The sequence below is a fragment of the Anomaloglossus baeobatrachus genome, chromosome 1, assembly GCF_048569485.1.
Source record: "Anomaloglossus baeobatrachus isolate aAnoBae1 chromosome 1, aAnoBae1.hap1, whole genome shotgun sequence".
In the NCBI taxonomy this organism is placed as follows: Eukaryota; Metazoa; Chordata; class Amphibia; order Anura; family Aromobatidae; genus Anomaloglossus; species Anomaloglossus baeobatrachus.
In genome coordinates, this window is record NC_134353.1 from 879,583,736 (window position 1) to 879,609,818 (window position 26,083).

The 26,083-nt window shown below is 42.4% G+C and overlaps 1 protein-coding gene across 2 annotated transcripts in view; it reads left to right on the top strand.

Moving 5' to 3' along the window:
- The window catches only part of GHR (growth hormone receptor), a 511,317-nt gene that overhangs the window by 308,365 nt on the left and 176,869 nt on the right, over positions 1 to 26,083 (top strand). For both annotated transcript variants that reach the window (XM_075326446.1, XM_075326451.1), the window contains exon 5: positions 14,143 to 14,223. In XM_075326446.1, coding sequence (XP_075182561.1) covers positions 14,154 to 14,223 — 70 coding nt within the window. In that variant the 5' untranslated portion in view covers positions 14,143 to 14,153. The remainder of the gene's footprint in view (positions 1 to 14,142; positions 14,224 to 26,083) is intronic.

The window sequence follows — 26,083 nt, forward strand, 5'->3', positions numbered from 1 at the left end:
GTTTGCCGCCCACAGCGAGGTCGTTCGGGAGGTAAGTGCGTGTGATGGGGGTTACCGACTTTGTGCGAGACGAGCAACTAATTGCCCGTAACGCACAAACGATGCGGGCGGGTGCGAACGCACGATAAATCTACACGTGTAAAGCGGCCTTTAGGCTACGCCCCTGAGAGACAGAGGTAGACTGTGTGACTTATAGCTTAGAAGGAAACTGAGATCACTCCATTTAGAGCCTGTTACGGTTACCATTGTAGATAATTCTACAGAGAGTAGACGGACATATAGCATGTTCATTTGAATATTGTGTTGGAAATTGTTGGACTAGAGGTTGTGATTCAAAATTGCATTGGTTAGTTAATAATGTCTGTTGTTTTGTAATTCGCCATTTTCTTCAAAAACTGTAAAGTTAATAAATCTCCTTCTTGTTCCACCGTTATCACTGAGTCTGCATTCTCTGTGCTGCTGCATCCATTTATCTGTTTTACCGATGGACGCTGGCCATGATATCAGCTTGTATATATGGCGTTTTTTTGCTGTAGACATCACTTCTACACCTCAGTGACTGAATAACAGACTTACTTTAGGAAATGTAATCTACTTATAGATAAATCATCCTCTTTCTCCTGCTAACTGATTATGAGGCGTCTGGTAATGTTGGAACTTATCCCCATGGTTGATAGAACAATATATCTGTCATGTTTTCCTCTCCCTTCACTTGGCTTGCTATATATGGCAGGTTCATGCGACACATCGCGAGTTACCATTTTTTTCCCTATCTCCATGGTAACATCTGACACATGAGACGTGTTGTTTGTCATGTACTAGCCGTTGATCATGAAAGAAACTAAGTCCTGAGTCTTGATATCACATTATAGTATCATAGGCTGACAGGAGAGACTGGAGCTAGCATGTATAATGTTCCTCAGATGAGCCTGAAGGAAGCGGACACAGATTCCAAGAAGGCCTGTCATTGAGGGAAAACAACATGGAGGTCACCATCCTGTCATTATTAGAGAGACCCAGGCTGATTCCAGGCATCAGTGCCAATTAGTTTATGAAGCACAGGAGCTGTTAGAGGATAATTATCTGTACACTTGGGCTCTAGAGAGTTCTCTTCCCACACAGTAATGTGGGATAACATGTCCACTCATTACCCAAGCGTCCGCGTGCTTGTCCAGGAAAAATATTTACGGACTCAAGACCGGTAGCAGTCATAGCAATCTGACGTCAAAAGAGTCAACCTGAGAAAATACAGATCCTTCTGAACACAACTATTAATTGTATTTTAATTAGGGATGATCAAATACCTCAATTATTCGTCTTCGCAAATATCCGACGAATAGGTCACCGCTATGCGAATATTCGATGCGCAATGTAAGTCTATGGGAATCCCGAATAGTTCCGAATAGTTGTTATTCGGGTTTCCAATAGACTTACATTGCGCATCGAATAGTCGAATAGCGGCGACGTATTCTGCAAATATTCGCGAAGCCGAATATTTGAGGTATTCGATCATCCCTAATTATAATCTTTGTGGATATCAGAAGATATATATCAGTAATGTCTAAGAGGTACAATGAAGATGAGTGAATCTTTTGAAAGTCAAATTCATCACCTTCTATTATTTTTCCACAAAATTCAATTTGTGGCAATTTGATTGTCTCTTCAGGGAGGCAGGAGGAGACAAACTCTAGTGCCACCTATTGGAAGTAGCAATCCTAAAAGCCAAAAATGGCTCTTTAATGAACCTAGTCATGTGACTTAGGATTTATGCCAGATCAGAAGATTTGCAGACATGGTGTTTCGGGATGGTTGTCATCGTCAGTGCAAAGTATGAGATCTGATCTTTATGAGAAGCTAAAGTGGGGTATAAGGGGAGAACTTTTCTCCTTGCGGAGACTGACTAGACTCTGAGTTTTCTTAGGATGGTATTAAAGCTCTTTAAAAGAGGACCTTGACCTTTTAGTACCTTCTAAAACATTATCCCTGTGCTCCCCTCATCCTACAGCTCTTTTCCATTTTGAGGTACATCACTCCCCTGCGGAATTATGATACTTACATGTCACAGTTCTCTCTACTATAGGAGTTTAGTAACAAGTTTTGGGACTGAGTCTCACTTTCCTATGAGACTCTGTTATTTAACATGTTTTCTTTTCCTTTGGCTGTTGTAGGGTTAATGGCAGTATTCCTTGACAGCAAGTAGGCCAATTACCATCCCAGGTGTTTCCGGTTTTGGACCACTCCCAGTCCCTTTATATTCCCTCTGCTACCAGCAGGTGGTGCCAGTTATTCTTGATTCATTTGGATTCTGGTCTTGGAGGAGGAAGTAGCTGGCGAAACCCTCTCTTGGAGTTGTTGGTGTGGCTGCAGTCTCGGTTCTCACTGCAGCAGTCTGTTGTGGTGTTTTCCCTGTCTGTCTTCTTTTCCTGGTGTGGTTCAGTGCAGCGGTGGGGCTAGTGTCCGACACCTGCCCATCCCTAGCCAGGGACTATTATAGGGTCATCTCAGGGTTTCAGGTTCCAGCTCAGCGACAGGTGAGGAACCTGTACAGGGACCCGCTAACAGTGCAGAGTACAGTGGCAGGTAAGTGAGGAGGTGCCCATCTTCCCTCTCACTAATGCTAAGGCCCACCCACCAAAGTGTCCCCGGTGTACCCCTTGTTTGTCTTTGTGTTACCCCTGTTTTGTTGTATATTTGGCCCCACACTGGACCTCCCCTAGTCCATGTGTGACATTACATTTGTTGCTTTTAGAATACAACATGTGAAATCTCTTGTAGTTCAACTTTGTGTATGGGCGGAGTCTTATTGGGAGGTGGTATGCTACTATGCCTCCTTACCAGATGCTGCCAATCAAATATCTGCAGCATCTGAGTCTAATAGGTTGCTAAATCAGATACAGAGCTGTGAGGTAATGGTAAAAGCAAGCCCTGCAACTCCCCCTCCACTTGGACAAGACTCTGAAGAAGCTCCCAGCTGAACCACGAGCAGAGATTTCACATACTGTGCTCCAGATGAAACAAATTTTAATATTTCTGCAGTGGAGCAACAAAGCACACAACAGAAAATAACAGTAGAATTAGAGTAGCTGAGAGACTTTTTACAAGTTTTTCGTCTTCATTTTGTTCAGCAAGTTGCAGGTTCTTACGAGCAGCCTTAATAATGTCACAATGACTTCAATATATATGTCTTTGAATATTCAAATGGTTACTGTTTTGCACTGCTTTGCTGTCATACACTATCGTAGTTTTGTTAGTATTTTATAGCTTTATCGCCCTATCTCTGTTGTTAAGCTTTGAACTGTGATATTCTCTCTATCCTGATTCACTACTAAAAGCTGCTTCATTCCCTGCCTCAGCTTTTATACAGGCTAGGATAATCTCTTCCGATTGGCCCAGCTATACCATGTGATGTGATAGTTGGAAGGAATTATAAGGAAGCTAGCTTGATCAAGTCCGATATCATATGAGCCATTTCTGACTGGTGCAAGTTCACATGATTTGCACAAATTGACTCTCAAAATGTTCAAATTCACCGGGTTCAGGGAATGTCTGAAAATTTGTCAGGAAATTCAATTCACAATGGACTTGCTCATGTCTAATGCAGATCCTACAGGAATAACTCTTTAAATGAGCACCGATCGACTAACAGCGATCAACGCACATTATAGGCAGGAAGCTGCCTGTGTATACCTGTTTTTAGTTAAGAAAATATAGTAAGCTTATCTGCAGTCCCATGTAAAGCTACAAAAAAAACATGATAGACATTTCTAGCCCCAATGGTTATTCCATAAGTTACTACCTACCGAACACAGTGATGGAGGACAACGTATATAAACATCCTTGTGTCGGCCCTTTCTCCTTAATCATTTCATCAGTCTTTTAATATACATTTTCATATCCTAATAAGTAAAATGATTTCTAAAAGCTTCAAACCCACTCATATGGGGAGAAAATAATGACAATGTGCAGAAACAGGGTACTGAGCCCTGATGATAATGATCAATCAAAGTGACGGTAATAATGTATGACTGGAAGAGGCGAATATTTCTTGGGCTGTCTTCTATGGAGCATGAGATTTATGTGCCGCGCTATAAAACCGGAGGAATAGTATATCTCTCAATTCTGGCAGCAGTGAAACATCATGCTGCTGACTGTGGATCTTTTAGATACCATATCAATTAGGGGTTGTTTTTTTTTAATTTAAAAAAAAAAAAAGATAAAATTAATAGGGATGATAATTGATTCAATTATTCGTCTTCGCGAATATCTGACGAATAGTTCGCCACTATGCGAATATTCGATGCGCAATGTAAGTCTATGGGAAGCCCGAATAGTTCCGAATAGTTGTTATTCTGGTTTCCCATAGACTTACATTGCACATCGAATATTCGCGAATAGTCGAATAGCGGTGACCTATTCGGCAAATATTCGCGAAGCCGAATATTTGAGGTATTCGATCATCCCTAAAAATTCTTCAAAAATGTAAATACAATCAGTATAACAGGGAAATCATCTGGAGCTTTAATCTGCATTTACACTGAAAGATAATCGTTACAAGCGTTCGTAATTACGCCCCTTTAGCGATTCATTCAGTGTAAGAACGAGAAAAATGCTCCTTCAGTGGTTGAAATGATTTGTTATACAGCACAGAAAATCACCGCTGAGCGATATTTGGTAGTACAGGCTTACTGCAGTCTACCTGTGTAACAGGCTATTGAACAATTGCCGATCAGTGGCCATAAAGTGCCCCCGATTTTTCCATGTAAACAGACTCTTACGGTCACCGAACGTATTAAATTGTTAATCAAGTTGGTGCAAATCGATTTGGAGAAGAATTTGCAAAATCATCGTTGCAGTGTGATGCCACATGTGATGTCGCACCAGGCCAGCTGATCAAAAGAAGTTTTGCAAATGCCGTGAGTCAACAGGCAGTTCTTACAGTTCCCATTGAGCGGGTACCGATTATTACCTGTGGACAGAGGTGGACACCGGGGGCCATGTGGGCTCCGCACTCCTACACCAGAAAGAGTACTTGCGTTTGGATCACTTTGGGCGGGGTGCGGGGCACTTACTGTTCTCTTCAAGGTGGTGTCCATCACCCTGCAGCCAGTCCCCAACGTAGATGCAAGAATGAAACACTGGACACCGTAATTATTTTGCCAACCATAATATGGCTTCACTCCCACGGTTCTGCTGTATTATTCTTTGGTGTACTCTCTCTCAGCCTTTTTTTGCTATCTTGGAAGTGGTCCAGAAGCTGCTAGGCACCTGTGCCTCCTTACCTCCATTGTTGTCGCCGCTGCCTGATTCTCTGCCCAGACGGCTCTCTAGTCGCTTCAACTCTCTAAGCCCATAGGGGGAGAGTCGTAGGCTCCAGACCATAAGAGGATACCTCCGGATTACCTGACTGGCTCAACTACATAACCACGTCCTCACTTGAACCCTCCTATAGAAGTGACTCCTCACAAGTCCCATCTCTCTAAGCAACTCACTGGCCATCTGACACTACTCCCCTTAGAAAGCTCACCATAACATGAATACACATTAACACATGTACACCACATAACACATTACATACACATACTATTTACATTATCGGGCCTCAACTCTAGGTGGTGCTGGCCTCTATACGGCCCAGCTCTGCTACATCAAGGAACCGCATCATGCTAGCAGCAAACATTATAGCAATTCAATGACCTTTGCAATACAGGGGAATAACGTAACACAGTAGTGGTGAGGATGAAAGCGACAATCTCCTACATGGCTTCTTGACCGGGGTTCTGTGAATCGACTCAAACCACACTAATTACTAGGTATTAAGACAAGTTCACAAGTACTGTCCTGACCATAAGTAGATTAGACATCTCTGAGAAGATCAATCATACATTTTAAAGTAAATGAGGCTACAAGTGCGCTGAGAATTCCTATTTAGACCACTAATCTCCCACTTTATTTCCCATAATCTCCCTCATTGGCCTAAAGGGGTTGTCCTGGACTTTAGCACTGATGGCCTATCCCCAGTATAGGTCATCAATGAATACTTGGTGGGAGTGTGACACCCAGGAAGCTCGCAATCAGAAGTTTTCACTGCCCCTGGCGGCCAAAACTACTCAGTTGCAGATCTGCACAGCACAGCTCCATCAACAGAATAGTGGCCGCAGCTTAGTACGGCACATCCACTTCCTATTGATTTCGTTCGAATAGGGGGTGGATATGCAGTACCCAGCCACTGCCACTATACAGTTGATGGAGCTGTGCTGGGTAGATCCACAACTGAGTAGTTCCGGCAGACAGGAGCACTAGGGACAGCTAGTTGGCAGGAGTGCCATGTGTCGCATCCCCACCGATCAGACATTGATGACCTATCCTGAGGATAGGCCATCAATGGTAAAGTCTCGGACAACCCCTTTAAGCAGTGCAGATGTTTTAGACTGTATTATCACTAATGGAGTGTGACAAGTGGTCCATTTGACATATGCCAATGATCATACACAAGGACTTCTCTTCCCATAGGGGTTCACTTGCTTAAAGGGGAATGGCCACTAAATCATGAGCATGTCGTTATGCACCCATGATGTAATACACTTGTCCAAATCAGGGAATCATAATCCGTAGCATGCGCCCTATTCAGATAGCTGAGAAGACATTTCCATCTGTTTGATGCCCAAACATGAAGTTTTGACTTAAGTCCCCGTTACACGCAACGACATATCTAACGATATATCGCCAGGGTCACGGATTCCATGACGCACATCCGACGTCGTTGTGTGTAACAGCTCCGAGCGAGTGTTAGCGATCAAAAATACTCACCTTATCGTTGATACGTCGTTCATTTTCATAAAATCGTTGCTGTTGCAGGATGCTGGTTGTTCATCGTTCCTGCTGCAGCACACATCGCTACGTGTGACACCGCAGGAACGAGGAACAACCTCGTACCTGCGGCCGCCCGCAATGAGGAAGGACGGAGGTGGGTGCGATGTTACGTCCCGCTCCTCTCCGCCCCTCCGCTTCTATTGGGCGGCCGCTTAGTGACGCCGCTGTGACCCTGCACTGACCGCCCCCTTAGAAAGGAGGCAGGTCGCCGGCCACAGCGACGTCGCTAGGCAGGTAAGTCCGTGTGATGGCTCCAACCAATTTTGTGCGCCACGGACAGCGATTTGCCCGTGACGCACAAACGACGGGGGCAGGTGCTTAGACCAGCGATATCGCTGCTTGTAAAACCCCCTTAAGACATGCTGGGAATGTTTGAATGAGAGACTTAAAGGGTATTTAAAGCACAGGTCACATTTTAACTTTTGTGTTTAACCCAAAATTGAGGGCTGTGCATAAAATTTGGAAAATAGAGTTGCATTGGGTGGGAGTCCAGTTGGGAGAGGCTACTGCTTGCTAAGAGCACTATAGGGTGCAATTATGGCATACATACAGTATATATTAATGGGAAATGTGTGTCACATTTAGACTCAAGGAGGATTGCTTTAAGTCCTGGAAAACTCATTTAAATGTCTAGTATCATATTTATCTTTTTTCAAGAGCGAACTGCCCACAAAGCCTCCCAACTTCCTGATTTCATTGTCCTAAACTATGCTATAATATGAGACAGCTTTGCCCCTGCAGCATCGGAAGAATAGTGGGAATGAAGCTGGCCGGGATTAGGAGCCACCAGTGTGCTCCAGTGATCCCGTCCAATTCAGACAATCTGTCAGTGAAAAAAAAAACAGCTGAAGAAAAAAAAACCAGAAGCAATTCGTATGACACCTTATAAAAAGGAAAGTTCCTTTTCTCTCGGAAAGTAGAAATCGCACGGTCACGGACGTATGAAAGTAGCCTTAAAGAGGTTGCCCACAATTTTAACATTGATAGAGTATCCTTAGGATAGGTCATGAATGTCTGATCAGCCCGGGGTCCGACATCCAGGCCCCCCTCTGATCAGCTGTTCCCGGTGCTGGTGACGACAGCCTGTGGCAGGAAATGCTCAATTCCAGAGCTGCTTCGTCTTCTGATAGTGGCCGTGGCGGGGTCCTGCACATCCACCTCCCATTCAAATCAATAGGAAGCGAATGTGCAGTGCCCGGCTGTGGCCGCTATCAGAAGACGGAGCAGCTCCGGAACTGGCACCAAGACCAGCTGAATGCCTGGGGTGTCAGACCCCGGCTGATCAGACATTGATGTATTATCCTAAGGACAGGTTATCAATGTTAAAAATCAAAAAAACTCACCAGAAAAAAAACATTAGCCAACAAGGATCAAATAACAAATGCACTTGCAGGATGTAGCAGGCTCCCATGATAAGGGTGAGGAACACAGGTGCAGAATACCAATGAGACAACCACTCACAACCTACCATTTCATGGAGCGGGTGCTTGCTCGTATTAAACATGCACACAGATGAGGTTTGCATAGGGCGCCAGTCACACAGGTACGTGCAATCCACAGTGTCTGGCATACAGCCTGATGATGACAATACTATTATATTAGGTGGGCTGCCCAGCACTATTTAAGTGTATTCTACAAGATAGATACCCCAAAGGGCCTGGCTGCATCCTGCAGAAAATTGTGCAATAAAATATTATATAAAATGATATTTAATAAAGTGAGGTATTAATACATATTTTGGCCAAAATACGTATTTCGTAACCCAGTCATCAAGTGTCCCGGCCACAGGCTGTCGTCACTGGCACCAAGAACAGCTGATTGCCTGGGGTGCCGGGTGTCAGATCCCGGCCGATCAGACATTGATGACTTATCCTAAGGATAGGCCATCAATGTTAAAGTAGTGGTCAACCCCTTTAAGTTTTCGTATCAATTGATTCTTAGTAATGGATGGGTTAAAGGGGTTGTCCATTTCTCGGGCAAACCCTTCTCAATTGCTATATTCGCCCATCTAAAAGAATGATAGATATACTCCGCTCCGGTGCTGGCAGCGTTCCAGCCATGATGGCCCCAGGGCTCGGGTGACATTATGTCACGTGATCCCTGTAGTCAATCAGCAGATGCTAATAGACCACTTCACTTTCAGCAACCCTTTTAAAAATTGATGAAAATTGGATAGCACACTAAAGTGCAAGTATGTCTCCAGTGTTTCATTCATTCTACACAGATCCCCATAAGCTTTGCAAAACGTATGAGAATAGACATGTTCGGAGAATCACAGACCTCTGCAGATTAGCGTGTTGTACGACAAAAAAAAAAGCACAGTATTAGGACCTGTGACCTTGATGTGTGAACGGAGCCACATAGTAGAATATTTTTTTTATAGTATAAGCATCTGTGGACAAAAGGAAAATCAGTATCTATGGTATATGAATTTATATGTGTGTGTGTGTGTGTATGTATATGTGTATATATATATATATATATATATATATATATATATATATACACAGTATATATGTGTGTATATATGTACAGTACGGTAGAGTACAATACAGACCAAAAGTTTGGAGACACCTTCTCATTCAAAGAGTTTTATTTATTTTCAGGACTCTGAAAATTGTAGATTCACATTGAAGGCATCAGAACAATGAATTAACTCATGTGGAATGAAATACTTAACAAAAAAGTGTGAAACAACTGAAAATATGTCTTATATTCTGGGTTCTTCAAAGCATTCTCTTGATGAGCTTCAAGAGGTAGTCACCGGAAATGGTCTTCCAACAGTCTTGAAGGAGTTCCCAGAGATGCTTAGCACTTGTTGGCTCTTTTGCCTTCACTCTGCGGTCCAGCTCACCCCAAACCATCTCGATTGGGTTCAGGTCTGGTGACTGTGGAGGCCAGGTCATCTGGCGTAGCGCCCAATCACTCTCCTTCTTAGTCAAATAGCCCTTACACAGCCTGGAGGTGTGTTTCGGGTCGCAAACCGGATGGAATAGCATGCCGCTGAAAGATGCTGTGGTAGCCATGCTGGTTCAGTATGCCTTCAATTTTGAATAATTCCCCAACAGTGTCACCAGCAAAGCACCCCTACACTATCACACTACCTCCTCCATGCTTAACGGTGGGAACCAGGCATGTAGAGTTCATCCGTTCACCTTTTCTACAAAGACACGGTGGTTGGATCCAAAGATCTCAAATTTGGACTCATCAGACCAAAGCACATATTTCCACTGGTCTAATGTCCATTCCTTGTGTTCCTTAGCCTAAACAAGTTTCTTCTGCTTGTTGCCTGTCCTTAGCAGTGGTTTCCTAGCAGCTATTTTACCATGAAGGCCTACTGCACAAAGTCTCCTCTTAATAGTTATTCTAGAGATGTGTCTGCTGCTAGAACTCTGTGTGGCATTGACCTGGTGTCTAATCTGAGCTGCTGTTAACCTGTGATTTCTGAGGTTGGTGACTCTGATAAACTTATCATCCGCAGCAGAGGTGACTCTTGGTGTTCCTTTGCTGGGGCGGGCCTCATGCGAGCCAGTTTCTTTGTAGCGTTTGATGGTTTTTGCCACTACACTTGGGGACACTTTCAAAGTTTTCCCAATTTTTCGGACTGACTGACCTTCATTTCTTAAAGTAATGATGACCACTCGTTTTTCTTTACTTAGCTGCTTTTTTCTTGCCCTAATACAAATTCAAACTAGAAAGAATGTTTTGGTTTTTTTTTTGTTTTTTTTTGAGGCAGTATATCAAATTTTAACTAGCAATCCTACCTTCATTAAATATTTAAAACATCAATTTTAATTAGATACTTTTTAAAAATACAAAATAATTCCACACCGTGAGTGAATACACACAACCAACATAGACAAAAAATAAAAATTTCGGACACAATGAGGCCACAGTTGGGGACCTCCTTATATGCGGAGTTATTGTGGAATTCTCAGTACTATATATCTAGATTAGTGTAATCTAAATACACCCTACACTAATCTGTCCGCTACCTGTCAATGGAGATATAACTTACGTTACACGCACCCTAAAGTTAAAGAGGTGCCCCCATTCCACGGCGGCTAACCCTTGGAAGCTGCCCCTAAACTCCCTTACTAGTGCAGATATAGGTAGTTTAGGTATATAAGTAATTATTCAATGGTCACTTATCATAAACATTCTTACGGCTGCTAACACAAATACAATCCGCAAATGAGTCTACGGAAAAACTCATGAGGCCACAATTGGAGACCTCTTCATGTGCGGAGTTATTGTGAGAGACCTCAGTACTGTCTGTCAAAATCAGGGCAAAAAGGATCTAAATACACCCTACAACAGTCTGTCCGCTACCTATCAATGGAGATATAACTTTCGTTACACGCACCCTAAAGTTAAATAGGTGCCCCCATTTCACGGCGGCTGGCCCCTGGAAACTGCCCCTAAACTCCCTCACTAGCTCAGATAAAGGCAGTTCAGATATTTAAATAATTGTTCAAGATGATCACTTATCTTAAAAGTTCTCACAGCAGCTTTTCCACATAAGTATAGTCCGCAATAAGTCCAAAAGAAAACTCGACGCGTTTCCCCCCATTAGTGTATATTGGGGTTCATCAGGAGTTTAGAGGCACAATCGCCTTTCTGATGTTCAGCTGCACATGTGGCAGCAAGAGTCCCTCAAAGACGGTGCTTGTGGCAGAATTTCCTAGCTAGGTTTCCTAGCAGCTATTTTACCATGAAGGCCTACTGCACAAAGTCTCCTCTTAATAGTTATTCTAGAGATGTGTCTGCTGCTAGAACTCTGTGTGGCATTGACCTGGTGTCTAATCTGAGCTGCTGTTAACCTGTGATTTCTGAGGTTGGTGACTCTGATAAACTTATCATCCGCAGCAGAGGTGACTCTTGGTCTTCCTTTGCTGGAGCGGGCCTCATGCGAGCCAGTTTCTTTGTAGCGTTTAATGGTTTTTGCCACTACACTTGGGGACACTTTCAAAGTTTTCCCAATTTTTCGGACTGACTGACCTTCATTTCTTAAAGTAATGATGACCACTCGTTTTTCTTTACTTAGCTGCTTTTTTCTTGCCCTAATACAAATTCTAACAATCTATTTAGTAGGACTATCAGCTATGTATCCACCAGACTTCTGCACCAACACAACTGATGGTCCCACCCCCATTTCTAAAGCAAGAAATCCCACTTATCAACCCTGACAGGGCACACCTGTGAAGTGAAAACCATTTTCAGTGACTACTTCTTGAAGCTCATCAAGAGAATGCCAAGAGTGTGCAAAGCAGTAATCAAAGCAAAAGGTGGCTACTTTGAAGAACCTAGAATATAAGACATATTTTCAGTTTCACACTTTTTTTTAAGTATTTCATTCCACATGTGTTAATTCATAGTTTTGATGCCTTCAATATGAATCTACAATTTTCAGAGTCATGAAAATATAGAAACTCTTTGTGAAGGTGTGTCCAAACTTTTGGTCTGTACGGTATATACACACACACACACACACACACACCCCCACCCCCACCCCCACACCCCACACACACAATATATATATATACAGCAATTACAGCTTTGTAGACCTTTTGCATTCTAGTTGTTAATTTTAGGAGGTAGCTGCCTGCTTCTTCCCTAAATAGTTAATGCATAATTTGGAGGTGTGCTTTGGGTCACTGTCCTGTTGTAAGATGAAATTGGCTCCAATCAAGCGCTGTCCACAGGGTATGGCATGGTTTTGCAAAATGCAGTGATAGCCTTCCTTATTCAAAATCCCTTTTACCTTGTACAAATCTCCCACTTTACCAGCACCAAAACAACCCCAGACCATCACATTACCTCCACCAGGATTGACAGATGGCATCAGGCACTATTCCAGCATCTTTTCAGTTGTTCTGCGTCTCACAAATGTTCTTCTGTGTGATCCAAACACCTTAAACTTCGATTCGTCTGTCCATAACATTTTTTTTCCAATCTTCCTCTGTCCAATGTCTGTGTTATTTTGCTCATATTAATCTTCTCCTTTTATTAGCCAGTCTCAGATCTAGCTTTTTCTTTGCCACTCTGCCCTGAAGGCCAGCATCCCAGAGTCGCCTCTTCACTGTAGACGTTGACACTGGTGTTTTGCGGGTACTATTTAATGAAGCTGCCAGTAGAGGACCCGTGAGGCATCGATTTCTCAAACTAGAGACTCTAATATACTTGTCTTGTTGCTCAGTTGTTAGCGGGGCCTCCCACTTCTCTTTCTACTCTGGTTAGAGCCAGTTTGTGTTCTTCTCCTCTGAAGGGAGTAGTACACACCGTTGTAGGAAATTTTCAGTTTCTTGGCAATTTCTCGCATGGAATATCCTTCGTTTGTAAGAACAAGAATAGACTGTCGAGTTTCACATGAAAGTTCTCTTTGTCTGGCCATTTTGAGAGTTTAATGGAACCAACAAATGTAATGCTCCAGATTCTCAACTAGCTCAAAGAAAGGTAGGTTTTATAGCTTCTCTAATCAGCAAAACTGTTTTCAGCTGTGCTAGCATACTTGCACAAGGGTTTTCAAGCGATTTCTAAACATCCAATAGCCTTCTAACACAGTTTGCAAACACAGTGTACCATTAGAACACTGGAGCGGTGGGTGTTGGAAATGGGGCTCTATACACCTATGTAGATATTGCATTGACGTTTGAAGCTAGAATAGAAGTCATTTACCACATTACCAATGTATAGAGTGTATTTTTGTTTAATTTAATGTTGGCTTCATTGAAAAAAAAAAGTGCTTTCCTTTAAAAACATAATGAAATATCTAAGTGACCCTAAACATTTGAACTGTAGTGTGTGTGTGTGTGTGTGTGTGTGTATATAATATATATATATATTTTTTTTTCTTTTGCTGTTTTCCAACTAAAAATCATTTTTAAAGATTAATTATAAACAAAAATATACAGTAAATATATTTTGAGTAATATTTCAAGGTATTGACTTTGTTTCTAAAGATATGTATTTTGACCAACGCATAAGCCCAACTGTATGGCCACACAACACCCACACTGCGGTTTAGTAGCCGGCTGGGCTGTGTATATTTCCCCTTAGTCCAAAAATAAAACAAATTAGAAAACTTTCCTTTATACCGCTTCATTTTTTTTGTATTAGAGGCCAGTCAGCAGGGGATGAGAAAATGTCCCTCCTCATCACAACTCCAGGGATACAGTCTATGGTGATGACTTATTAACTTATGACTTATGGTGATGGTCATGGACAATGACTTATTAATACATCACTTATAAGCATCTTCTTTCATTGCAGCTCACACAGGCATGGCTCTTTGGCTTCTCTTGGCATCACTAGCACTGGTCCATCCAGGTCTGTCCCTTTCTTCCGGTGAAGGTAAGTTGTGCCATTTCTGAGATTTCACTATATGTCTGTACCTATATTCTGTCCTGTTATCTTCATATATGATTCCTTTTGATTTTTGGTTCACATGGACAGACCCATGTGCCAAATATTGGATCCACCTGGGAAAAAAAATATCTTTATAAATATATTTTCTTTACAAATGATACTATGTGTGTGTATCTATCTATCTATCTATCGATCGATCGATCGATCGATAGATATATATATATATATATATATATATATATATATATATCTATCTATCTATGTAGATAGATAGATAGATAATTTCATTTTTTTTGCAATTTTATTTTTAAAAACACAAAATCACCACCTGAACTTATATATAATTGTATGAAAAACAAATCCTTGTGTTGTGTTTTCCATTTTTCTGTATTTTCCATGCTGTGAACTTAGGCCTCTTTCACACATCATTTTTTTGCCGCCAGGCACAATCCGGCGCATTGGGAAAAAAACGGATCCGACGCCTGATCCGTTTTTTTTCTCATAGACTTGTACTAGCCCCGGATTGCGACACATGGCCTCAAGTTTCATCCGTCGTACGATGGATCCGGCAGAAATTGTCTGTGTGGCCGCCGGAAGCAGCGTCCAAAGAAACGTTTTTTTGGAACCGGCGAAAAAACGGAAGGCGACGGATGCCGCGACGTCTGTCTTTTTTTTTTTTACAATGGAAGCCTATGGTTGCCGGATCCGTCATCATCCGTCAAATGACGGAATCAGGCAACGGATCCGTTTTTTGTTTCTGGGCATGCCCAGACCTTGTGTAAATTTACTTCTGGTCACAAAAAAAGTTCTCTCTCTCTCCTCCATAGCAAATAAACTTTGGCCTGAAAGGAAAAAATGAGACGGATCCGTTTTTTACTGGATTCGTCGCATCAGTTTTGCCACAATCTGTGAAAGAGGCCTTAGGATAAATGCAGTTACTGGCTATGCACTGCAATAAATGGATGGGCCTGGTGTGCCAAAGTGAGAGGCGCCACTTAATAGACTTCTTTCTTCTGTCGTTTATATCTGAGGGTTCCAAAAATCTTTGAAAAGGGTTGCAGTTGTATACCGTGTATCACACAAGTGAGTACACCCCTCAACATTTTTGTAAATATTTTATTACATCTTATCAATGGACAACACTGAATATATGACACTGATACAATGTACAGTGTCAGTGTGCAGCTTGTATAACAGTGTAAGTTTGGTGTCCTTTTAAATAACTCAACACACAGATATTAATGGCAAAACTGCCAGCAACAAAAGTGAGTGCACCCCTAAGTAAAAAAGGGCCAAATTGTGCCCACAGTGTCAATATTTTGTGTGGCCATCATTATTTGAAAACACTGCTTTAAATTACTTGGGGATGAAGGTCACTAGAGGTTCACAGGAGCTGCTGAATCCTCTTCCATCCAGCATGAAGACATCATGGAGCTGGTGGATGTTAGAGACCTTACGCTCCTCCACCTTCTGTTTGAGGACGTCCCACAGATACTCAATAGGTTTTAGGTCTGGAGATGTTTGGCCAGTGAGCACCTTTAACCTTAGTTTCTTTAGCAAGGCAATGGTCGTCTTGGAGGTGTTTGGGGTCATTATCATGTTTGAATACTGCTCTGCAGTTCAGTTTCCAAAGAGAGGAGATCCAGCTCTGCTTCAGTATCTCACAGGACATGTTGATATTTGTTGTTCCCTCAATGAACTATAGCTTCCCACAGCCGGTAGCACTCATACAGCCCCAAACCATGACACTCCCACCACCATGCTTGACTGTAGGCAAGACACACTGATGTTTGTCCTCCTCACCTGGTTGCCGCAACACACGCTTGGCACCATATGAACCAAGTAAGATTATCTTGGTCTTATCAGACCACAGGACATGGTTCCTGTAATCCATGTCCTTAGTCTGTTTGTCTTCAGCAAACTTGGCGGATTTTTCTTGTACATCATCTTAAGAATAAACTTCCTTCTGTGATGACTGCCATGCAGACAAATTTGATGCAATGCGCTGCGTATGGTCTGAGCATTGACTGGCTGCCCCCCCCACATACACACAATTTTAAAGCGGTTGTCTGGTCTAAAATGATAAATCTGCAGTAACTCTATATATAACTGTGGATTTATGAATCCTCCCAGCTCACACATTATTGAAGGAGGCCGCGCTCACTAGATGGCCACGCCTACTAGTCGGACGCTCTCATTCTGTACACTATACATAAATTATGTCCAGCATGTGTCCAACACAGCTCAGTGTTTTGGACCCACGTGAGAAAAGCTGAAAAATAGGATATTTGTATGTGCTGCCGATCATTCAATCTTTAGTTTTTAAAGGGAATCTGTCGGCAGATTTTTGCCATGTAATCTGAAGACAGCATGCTGTAAGGGTTAACACACAGATTCCAGCCTTGTGTCTCTTATCACAAAGTGTGTTTTTGTTTACCTGTCTTGTCAGTTTAAGCTTCATTATCTTTATCATTAGTAGGACTGAAGGGTCAGAGCTTAAGTCCACTGTGGCTACTGTATGATTGGCAGCGTCTGTCTATAGACATCGTATATGCAGAGCCTAGTGTGGGCGGGGGAAGCTTTCTCAACTCTGCTGCTTTGATAAAACTATTATCTTATTATCTTTGATTGTGTCAGAATGCCTGCACCCAGTAATCTCAGTGATACATCCTTGGATTCAGGATCTCTTTGTCTACATTATGCTACTCACAGATGAGGTAGGAAAGGCCTGTGACAGATTCCCTTTAAGCCACAATACCAGTAACTCTCAGTGAAATGAACATTTGCAAATATAAAACAGCCAACAGTTTCCATTTTCACAGATGTTAAACCTTTTAAATGTAATTTTTGGAGGCTCGCTAGGTCTTACTCATATATCATCATCTCTTCTTTTTTTCTTGAGTATTATTAGTTGGAAAAAAATAGGTATTTCCAGAGCATTGAATGAAAACTGCTGGTTGAGGGTTATAAAGAGATTTACTGAATATTTCACATCTTCATTGTGGATCTTTATACATGAAAAAGAAAGAGAACATTATAAAGATAACATCATGCTTCTATAAGATCGCCATCCTGCGATGTCAGAGGGTTACATTCCATATATCTCTGCACCGCAGCCATGTGGAGCTCTCTGTAAGGGGGAGATAGATCACAGGTCGTGGCTGTCGTCCAGCGCTGAGCACACACATATATCCATTTATATTAGTATATGGTGCATGCAGCCATATGGCAAAAATAATTTTAGACAAATGTATATATTTAGGATTATAGACACTTTCAAGGACATTTTTTTTGCATGTACCGGTATTTTAGAGTTAAAGTAAGGCTAGGTTCACATTTCCGTTGTTTTGCATCAGTCACATGCGTTGCTTGACGCATGTGACTGATGCGTTGTACAACGGATGACAAAGAACAGAATTCATTGTCGGACTCCGTTGTGTGCGGGGAGCGGAGCGCGAGGCGGGCGGAGCCGAGCGGGGCCTTGGCGCTGAGGACGTCTCTGCCGCGGGGACTGCAGGGCTGGGGACAGGTGAGTGTGTGTGTGTGTGTATACACATGCGGAGTGTGGGAGGGGGCGGAGCCGAGCGGGGAAGTGTCGGCCTCCCTGCACACGTATCCAGGGTAAATATTGGGTAACTAACCAAAGCGCATTGCTTAGTAACCCAATGTGTATCCTGGTTACGTGTGCAGGGAGCCAGAGAGAGCATGCACAGCAAGATCCTACGGATTGAGATGCTCAAAAAACATTACAGGCTGCGTTCCTTCCGCCGCGCGGTCAGTCGTTCCACGACTGATCAGTCGGGCGGAGGGTGCAACGCAGCATCATCAGTCACAATCCGCCGCTCATACAAGTCTATGGGAACAACTGAATCCTTTGTTTTGCACTATTGATTGCTGTCCATATAATGAGTAAACTGAGAATCCTCCAGTGAGCTTGTCCAGAAGGAACAATTTGTCACTGTTTTATCTATATTTTTATTAGCTACTCTAAGCTGATTTGTGACCACATCAAAGCTCAGCTGAACTTTGATGTTGTCTGTCGTCATAAAGCAGCACAGAGGCGTTCAGAAAAATAACAAAATAGTTACAAACTGTTCCATCTGAACAAGCTCACTAATGGAGTCACAGTTTACTCACTCTACAGACAGCAGTTAAGTTACAAACTCCAATAACTTTGAAAATAAGCCTACTGACAGATTCTTAGTTAACTGAATCGCCAGCCAACAATGTTGGGGGAAATAGAGTATAAAAGCCAAATGGTGCAAAGCTTTTAAAGAAACCCAAATTCAAAAATATGAATTAGATAAAAAAAAATACATGCATTCAATTATATATACAGCATGTATATGTATATGTCTATATATATATATATATATATATATATGTACTAGCTGCACTACCCGGCTTCGCCCGGGTTAATAACTGCTGTTAACAAAATAGAATGTATTAACAAAATGTATTCTGCACACAAAAAAGACAAAACAAATAGATAGAAATGTAATTATTGAAAGGTAAAAACTAAGCTAATAGAAGCATTTCACAACATATATTTCAACACCACAGATATTCCACACAGATTTAACTAAATTGGCCAAGTAATGTGCTCCGTCTGTCTCTTTCCAGGTCTGTCTCTTTCCAGGTCTGTCTCTTTCCAGGTCTGTCTCTTTCCAGGTCTGTCTCTTTCCAGGTCTGTCTCTTTCCAGGTCTGTCTCTTTCCAGGTCTGTCTCTTTCCAGGTCTGTCTCTTTCCAGGTCTGTCTTTTTCACCATCTGTCTCTTTCCCTGTCTGTCTATCTCTGTCTCTCTCTTCCCATCTCCCCACCGACATCTTATTACCTCACATATAAGCTTCTTATACTATGAATGTCTTTTGTTCCTATAGCAACCACTCACAGCTCCTACTAATAACCTGTAGTTCCAGGCTCCATTTAGTTTAATGAAAGCATGTTTTTTGGAGAGTAACTGTAAAGCGCGAGGTTAAATTTCCTGTCAAAACCGTGTCTACGACGTTCCCTGGGTCACATGAGGTGTCTGTGCAAAATTTTGTGATTGTAAAAGCGACGGTGCGGATACACTTTTCGTTTCACTTTTTCCTTATTATGTAGATAGGGGCAAAATTGATTGGTAAATTGGAACACGCGGGGTTAAAACTTCGCCTCACAACAATAGCCTATGACTCTCTCTGCGTCCAGACGTGTGAGTGTGCAAAATTTTGTGGCTGTAGCTGTGACGGTGCAGATGCCAAACCCGACACACACACACACACACATTCAGCTTTATATATTAGATATATATATTATACTGTTTTCGTGTGCGTGTGTATATATATATATATATATATAATATACTGAGTGAGTGTGTGTGTGTGTATGTATGTATATATATATATATATATATATATATATATATATATATATATATATATATATATATATATATATATAATATAGAGAGAGAGAGAAATAGATAGATAGTATCGTATCCCTGGAAGTGTTTTTATCCTTTACTAATGTTTAACGTTTAGAGTTGAGACTGAATTGGATCAATTAATTACATTAAATATAAGAATTAGGAGACAGATTGTTCTTCTTCTATTTCTTTTTTATAGTCTGTAACCATGAAATCCGCATAGGAACTGTAAACACAAATTGGTAAAAGTTTAATCAACATTACTTGCAATAAATTTTCATTTAGTGCTTTGTGTAATTTTTCATTTCTGCAGAAAGACTTAGGGGCACTTTGCACACTACGACATCGCAAGCCGATGCTTGCGATGCCGAGCGTGATAGTCCCCGCCCCCGTCGCAGCAGCGATATCTAGAGATAGCTGCCGTAGCGAACATTATCACTACGGCAGCTTCACATGCACTTACCTGCCCTGGGACGTCGCTCTGGCCGGCGACCCGCCTCCTTATTAAGGGGACGGGTCGTGCGGCATCATAGCGACGTTACACGGCAGGCGGCCAATAGAAGCGGAGGGGTGGAGCTGAGTGGGACGTAATCATCCCGCCCACCTCCTTCCTTCCGCATAGCCGGCGTGAGCCGCAGGTAGGAGATGTTCCTCGCTCCTGCGGCTTCATACACAGCGATGTGTGCTGCCGCAGGAACGAGGAACAACATCGTAACATCGGTCATTTCCAAATTATGGAAATGACCGACGCTACACCGATGATACTATTACAACGCTTTTGCGCTCGTTAATCGTATCAAAAAGGCTTTACACACTACGATATCGCCTGCGAGGCCAGATGTGCGTCACTTTCAATTTGACCCCACCGACATCGCACCTGCGATGTCATAGTGTGCAAAGTGCCCCTTAGATTATTACCGTATATGTGTATTTTGTTCCACTCCAATCATTCTTCTCGAATTTGATACAAAATAAGCTTGAGGCTGAAATAGTGTTTTTTCCATTATTAACCAATAAATAGTGGATTATTTAAAGGAATCTGTCATCAGGTTGTTGCTATGTAATCGGAGATCAGCATAATGTAGGAAAAGAGACCCTGATTGTAGCAGTGTCAGTTATTAGGCTGCTTGTTGTCATTTTGAAAAAATCCCTGTTTTAACTGATGCAGATCTACCAAGTCTCTAAATGCTGAGCTCTATATAACCCCACCCTCACTACTGACTGGCAGTGTACACAGTGAATAGGCAGAAAGCTGCCAATCGGTTGTGCCGGCTGTGAAGACACTAGGATTAGTGGCTGCTCTCGTCCGCTGACCTGGTTGTCTTTAGAAAGACTGCACGGAACAAGGCTCATCCCACTCCTTTCCCGTGGGCAGAGTACTACTCAGACAACACAGGGTGAGGGAGCCACACATTGGTAAGACTTTATTGGTTCAACAACAGGCAAAAACATATCGTACATGCCCCCAGCAAGAAAACAAGATAGTACAAGTGACAGCCTTATTCTTTATTCTCTATTCTTTATCCTTATTCTCTATTAGGGCTCCGATCAGTCTGACATGAGACAATGGCTGATTACTCGATTTAACAAACAAACGAACCATACGTCTGGCCTAATTAAGAACAGTTAGGTCTTGTTACTGGGCCAATATAAAGGAAGGAGAAAGAAGAGTCAGAAACTTCATCCTGAGGAAAGGTGTTTTGATTCAGTTCTGTAATGTAAAGAAAAGGAGATTAACTGCATGAGACAGGGGAGGGCTAGGGGAGTTTTGAAGGCTTTGTTATAGTGTTAAGAAAATTGAATGAAAATGTTGAATGTAACTTATCTATGTTATAAAATAATAAAAATTATTGGTTAAAAAAAAAAGAACAGTTAATCCCCCACACAAGTGGCCAGACGCTGAGTCATTACAGGGGTGGGGTTATACAGAACAGGAGGACTACATGGCAGGAGCCAGCTAGTCTTCTGGTGATACTCTTCTCCTGATAAAACACTAAGTTTATGGAAACTGCAACAAGCTGCCCAGTAAGTGACAAATTGGTGGAATTAAGGTTTTTGTTCTTACATAGGGTGGCTCAGTGGTTAGCACTGCAGCCTTGCAGCACTGGTTTCCTGGTTTCAAATCCCACCAAGGACAACATCTGCAAGGAGTTTGCATGTTCTCCCCGTGTTTGCATGGGTTTCCTCCGGGTACTCCGGTTTCCTCCCACACTCCAAACACATACAGATAGGGACTCTAGATTGTGAGCCCCAATGGGGACAGTGTTGCCAATGTATGTAAAGCGCTGTGGAATTAATAGCGCTATATAAATGAATTAATATTATTATTATACATAAGATTAAAATGCAAAAACCTGCTGACTGATTCCTTTTAAAATTTGCTGCTGGTGGCAGTGGCATCCTGCTGCAAGTAACTAGGGCATATGTCCTGCCAAAATATCTCAGTTACGCTGAAACTAAAGGCTGCTTTACACCAGACAATCTATCGTGCGATAGATCGTCGGGGTCACGGTTTTTGTGACGCACATCCGGCATCGCTGGCAATGCCGGCCTGTGTGACACCTCCTAGCGACGCAGTATCGCTCACAAGTCGTGAGTCGTGTACTGGTCGCTAGGTTCCATAATATCGGTTCTGAAATCGGGCGCCGGTTGTTCATCGTTCCTGTGACATCACACGTCGCTCCGTGTGACACCACGGGAGCGATGAACATCACGTACCTGCCTCCCGCGTCAGCCGCCGGCTCTATGTGGAAGGAAGGAGGTGGGCGGGATGTTTACATCCTGCTCATCTCCGCCCCTCCGCTTCTATTGGCCGGCGGCCGTGTGACGTCGCTGTGACGCCGAATGTCGCTCCCACTCCAGGAAGTGGGCGTTCGCCGCCCACAGCGTGGTCGCACGAGAGGTAAGTATGTGTGACGGGGGTTACCGACTTTGTGCGCCATGGGCAGCGATTTGCCCATGACGCAAAAAGGACGGGGGCGGGTACGATCGATTGTGAAATCGCACAATCGGGCGTACCATGTAAAGCAGCCTTAAGTGATGCATAGGAAGCATTGCAAATCAGATAGCAGTGCCATAGGACTCATGTCCAGAGCAGAACAACTGCATTCCTCTTGTTAAAGTACTTGCAGTATCGACATGTCAAGAGTAGTGTTAACCAAGTACCCTATGATATTTACATGTGCTGTTACGGTTTACTCACTACAGGGTATATGCTCATTTTGTAGTTTTTTTTATTGAGTTTTATATGTGTCAACTATAGGGCGACTTTCTCAGCTATTTTAGAGCCACCATGTAAAAAGTAGAAAGGGCAAAATGGCAAAATTAATAGAGAATATGAAGGATTTGGGGAAAATGTCAAGGTCTCAATAAAACATAAAATTGTACCCATCAATTAAATAGTATCCAAGGATGGTTCTGCCTGACATCAACCTGAGTACAAAAGACAAACCCAGGCCAAAAAGTACCAAGAGCAATACCTACATAAAAGGAAGAACTGATGACCCTGATGTAGTTTTTCATGCGTTAATTCTCTTTTCTTGAAGGGTATGAACACGTCTTATAGGCTTCTGTAGCCCGCACTCCGCTTCATATTATATAATACATCTGACAGCTCAGCATGGGGGAAGGATTACTTACACCAAATTTCTAATCCTTCGGATTCATCTGTCATCAGGGCGGCCCTCCAGGACCCCGAGATGCCTGTGATGAATGAATACCCCATTTGAGTGTTGAGACTGTAGGAACAATACGATGCGTGGATTTCCCCCGCCCTCCCCAACTGTTGGCCGCCGTCCAATCATAATTATATCTGAAAAGTAAAAAAAAAATACCTTAGAGTTTCTGACACTGCATCGAGCGACGTTGTATTATACAGTAAACATTTACAAGTGGAGTACTTAAAAGTGGCTTTTGAAGAGGATTTTCTGAGCCAAGAGCCATATCTGCAATACCTCAAAGGCAATTTTCCTTTTTGCCAATCGTTCCTATACAGCAATGCTTTAGTAAATAGAGTACAGCGAGGTTGCACAACCTTTTCTGATTCAAGGGCTACATTATCAGATTATATCACTGTAGTGGTCCTTAATAAAAGCTAAAATTATTTTTTCTGCAATGCCAATAATTTTAACAAAGCACAGAATCTGTATGATGGTTGTTAATATACAACAGAAGCTCAACATAAAGTTTCTTTCTTGTATCCTTGAGTCTTTTTTCTTACCCCTTTGTGCATACAGCTTTACAGAAGCTTAATGGGCGATCCTATTCTTATCTGCTAAAACGTCATTTTCCAGCAGCACCATGCTTCTTCTTAGTGCTGCAGGTCCCCTCCCCTGCTTTCCTATGTGTTTTCGGATAGAGACAGACAGATCTTAAAGGGAACCTGTCAGGTGCAATATGCACCCAGAACCACGAGCAGTTCTGGGTGCATATTGCTAATCCCTGCCTAACTATGCCTGCATCTAGTAGCATAGATAAAGAGATCTTTAGAAAAAGTATTTCTTAACATCCTTTGTCATGGGGTCCTTTTTCCGATATCACACAATCAAGAGAGCAAGAGATGATTGAACAATCCAAAGAACATTTATTCCAAGCAAAATCCGAAAGTCCATCAAATAATCCACCACACAGAGGGTAAAGTAGTTCAGGAACACAGATACTGTCCATTAAGCGATAAATGTCCAGGTCTTTCTGGGGAGCCTCAGCTTGTCCCTCAGAGGATCAATCTTACTCCTCTCCTGTTTTTCTCAGCCAGAATGAATAATCTCCTGGTAAACAGAGAGTTTGGTTGGATTCCAGGCCCCCTTCCCCCAGACCTAGGGACAGAAATACTGTAAGGGGTGAGTCCCAGTATTTGGAGAGCTGGGGTATAAACAATGGACAGTAAAGAAATGTGAGTGTAATAAAAAGAAAGCAAATGGTAACTGAGCTAATTTAATTAACTTGCAGACTAGATAAGAAATACACAGAATGAATGGAGCAAGGCTCCTAAAATAAGAACATACACAAAATGTGACACAATACCCCATATTCCACCATCACATCCTTTATGATATGCAAATGAGTGCAGGCACTAGCCACAATGGCGTAATTTCCCCGACTAGTCCACCCTCTTAGCATGATAGCACGTCCACAAGTGTGTGCTAACATGCTATTCAATGCCCATTGCAGAGCGTCATCGGTGGTGATGCGCATAGCTGTGTCTGTTGTCACCACTTCAGAACACCGGGTTTAGGGTCAGTGCGCATGCTCAGTAGTCACTGCACTTCCGGTCATGCGCACGATGAAGCCAGGTGTATACGTCCCGGCTTCAGAGAGGTCTAGTGCGCATGACAGTGCCGGGATTTCTGATCATGCTAACTGACCCTAAGCATGGCGTTGAAGAGGTGGTGATAATGGACAGAGGTATGTCCGTCACCACCGATGATGCTGGGCAATGGGTATTGAATAGGATGTTAGCACGCCCCTGTGGGTGGGTGTACTAACATGCTAAGAAGGCAGACTAGTCGGGGGAAATAACGCCCTTGTGACTAGTCCCTGCGCTCATTAGCATATGATAAAGGATCTTTAGAAATACTTTTTCTATACAGTGCACCTAACAGGTTCCCTTTAAAATGAGCAAATTTTATTTATATGGATGAGATATCTATTGAGGGCTCTGAATGTAGTGACTCACAATTTGACTAATATTAATTTTGATTCACAAAAGTCCATATTTCATTGGTGGTTCATACGAATCTTCCAAGCATAATTATTCTTTCTTCCTGCATTCAGTAGCTTTGTTACGAACTGGTTGTTAGGACATGGAGGATGCCATAAAATTATCCGGGAGATAGTTTTTAAACAGGATCATAGGTGCATCTATTTTTCAAGAATTAGACATAATCATTAGGTACAAATGCAACTGATATTAGTGGGATATTCATTGTAGTGTAGCTATCTATCTATTTTATTAGTCAGGGTCTTTAGGGACATCTTAGCAGTTTCGTCCAACACAATTAGAACTGATGAACGACGGATCCATTGGCAACAGAGGATATGGATAGCCCTATCTCTCATCATTGGGGGAGGGGGGTAGCTGTAAATCAGTGCAGATTTAAAGTCCTGAGAAGTGAACTTTAAAAGGAACCAAACATCAGGATTTTTGTATATAAGGTAAAGCCAGTGCAGTACTGGCACTATCAGACATAAGCGGGCTTTACACGCTACAATATCGTAATGAATTATCATCGGGGTCACGGTGTTTGTGACGCACATCCGGCGTCATTAACGATATCACAGTATGTGACACTTATGAGCGACCTTAAACGATCGCAAAAGCGGTCGAAATCGTTTGCCGCAGAGAGGTCGTCCTGAAACAAAAAAAATCTTTTTTTTTTTAGCGATGTTGTTCATCGTTCCTGCGGCAGCACACATCGCTATGTGTGACACCGCAGGAA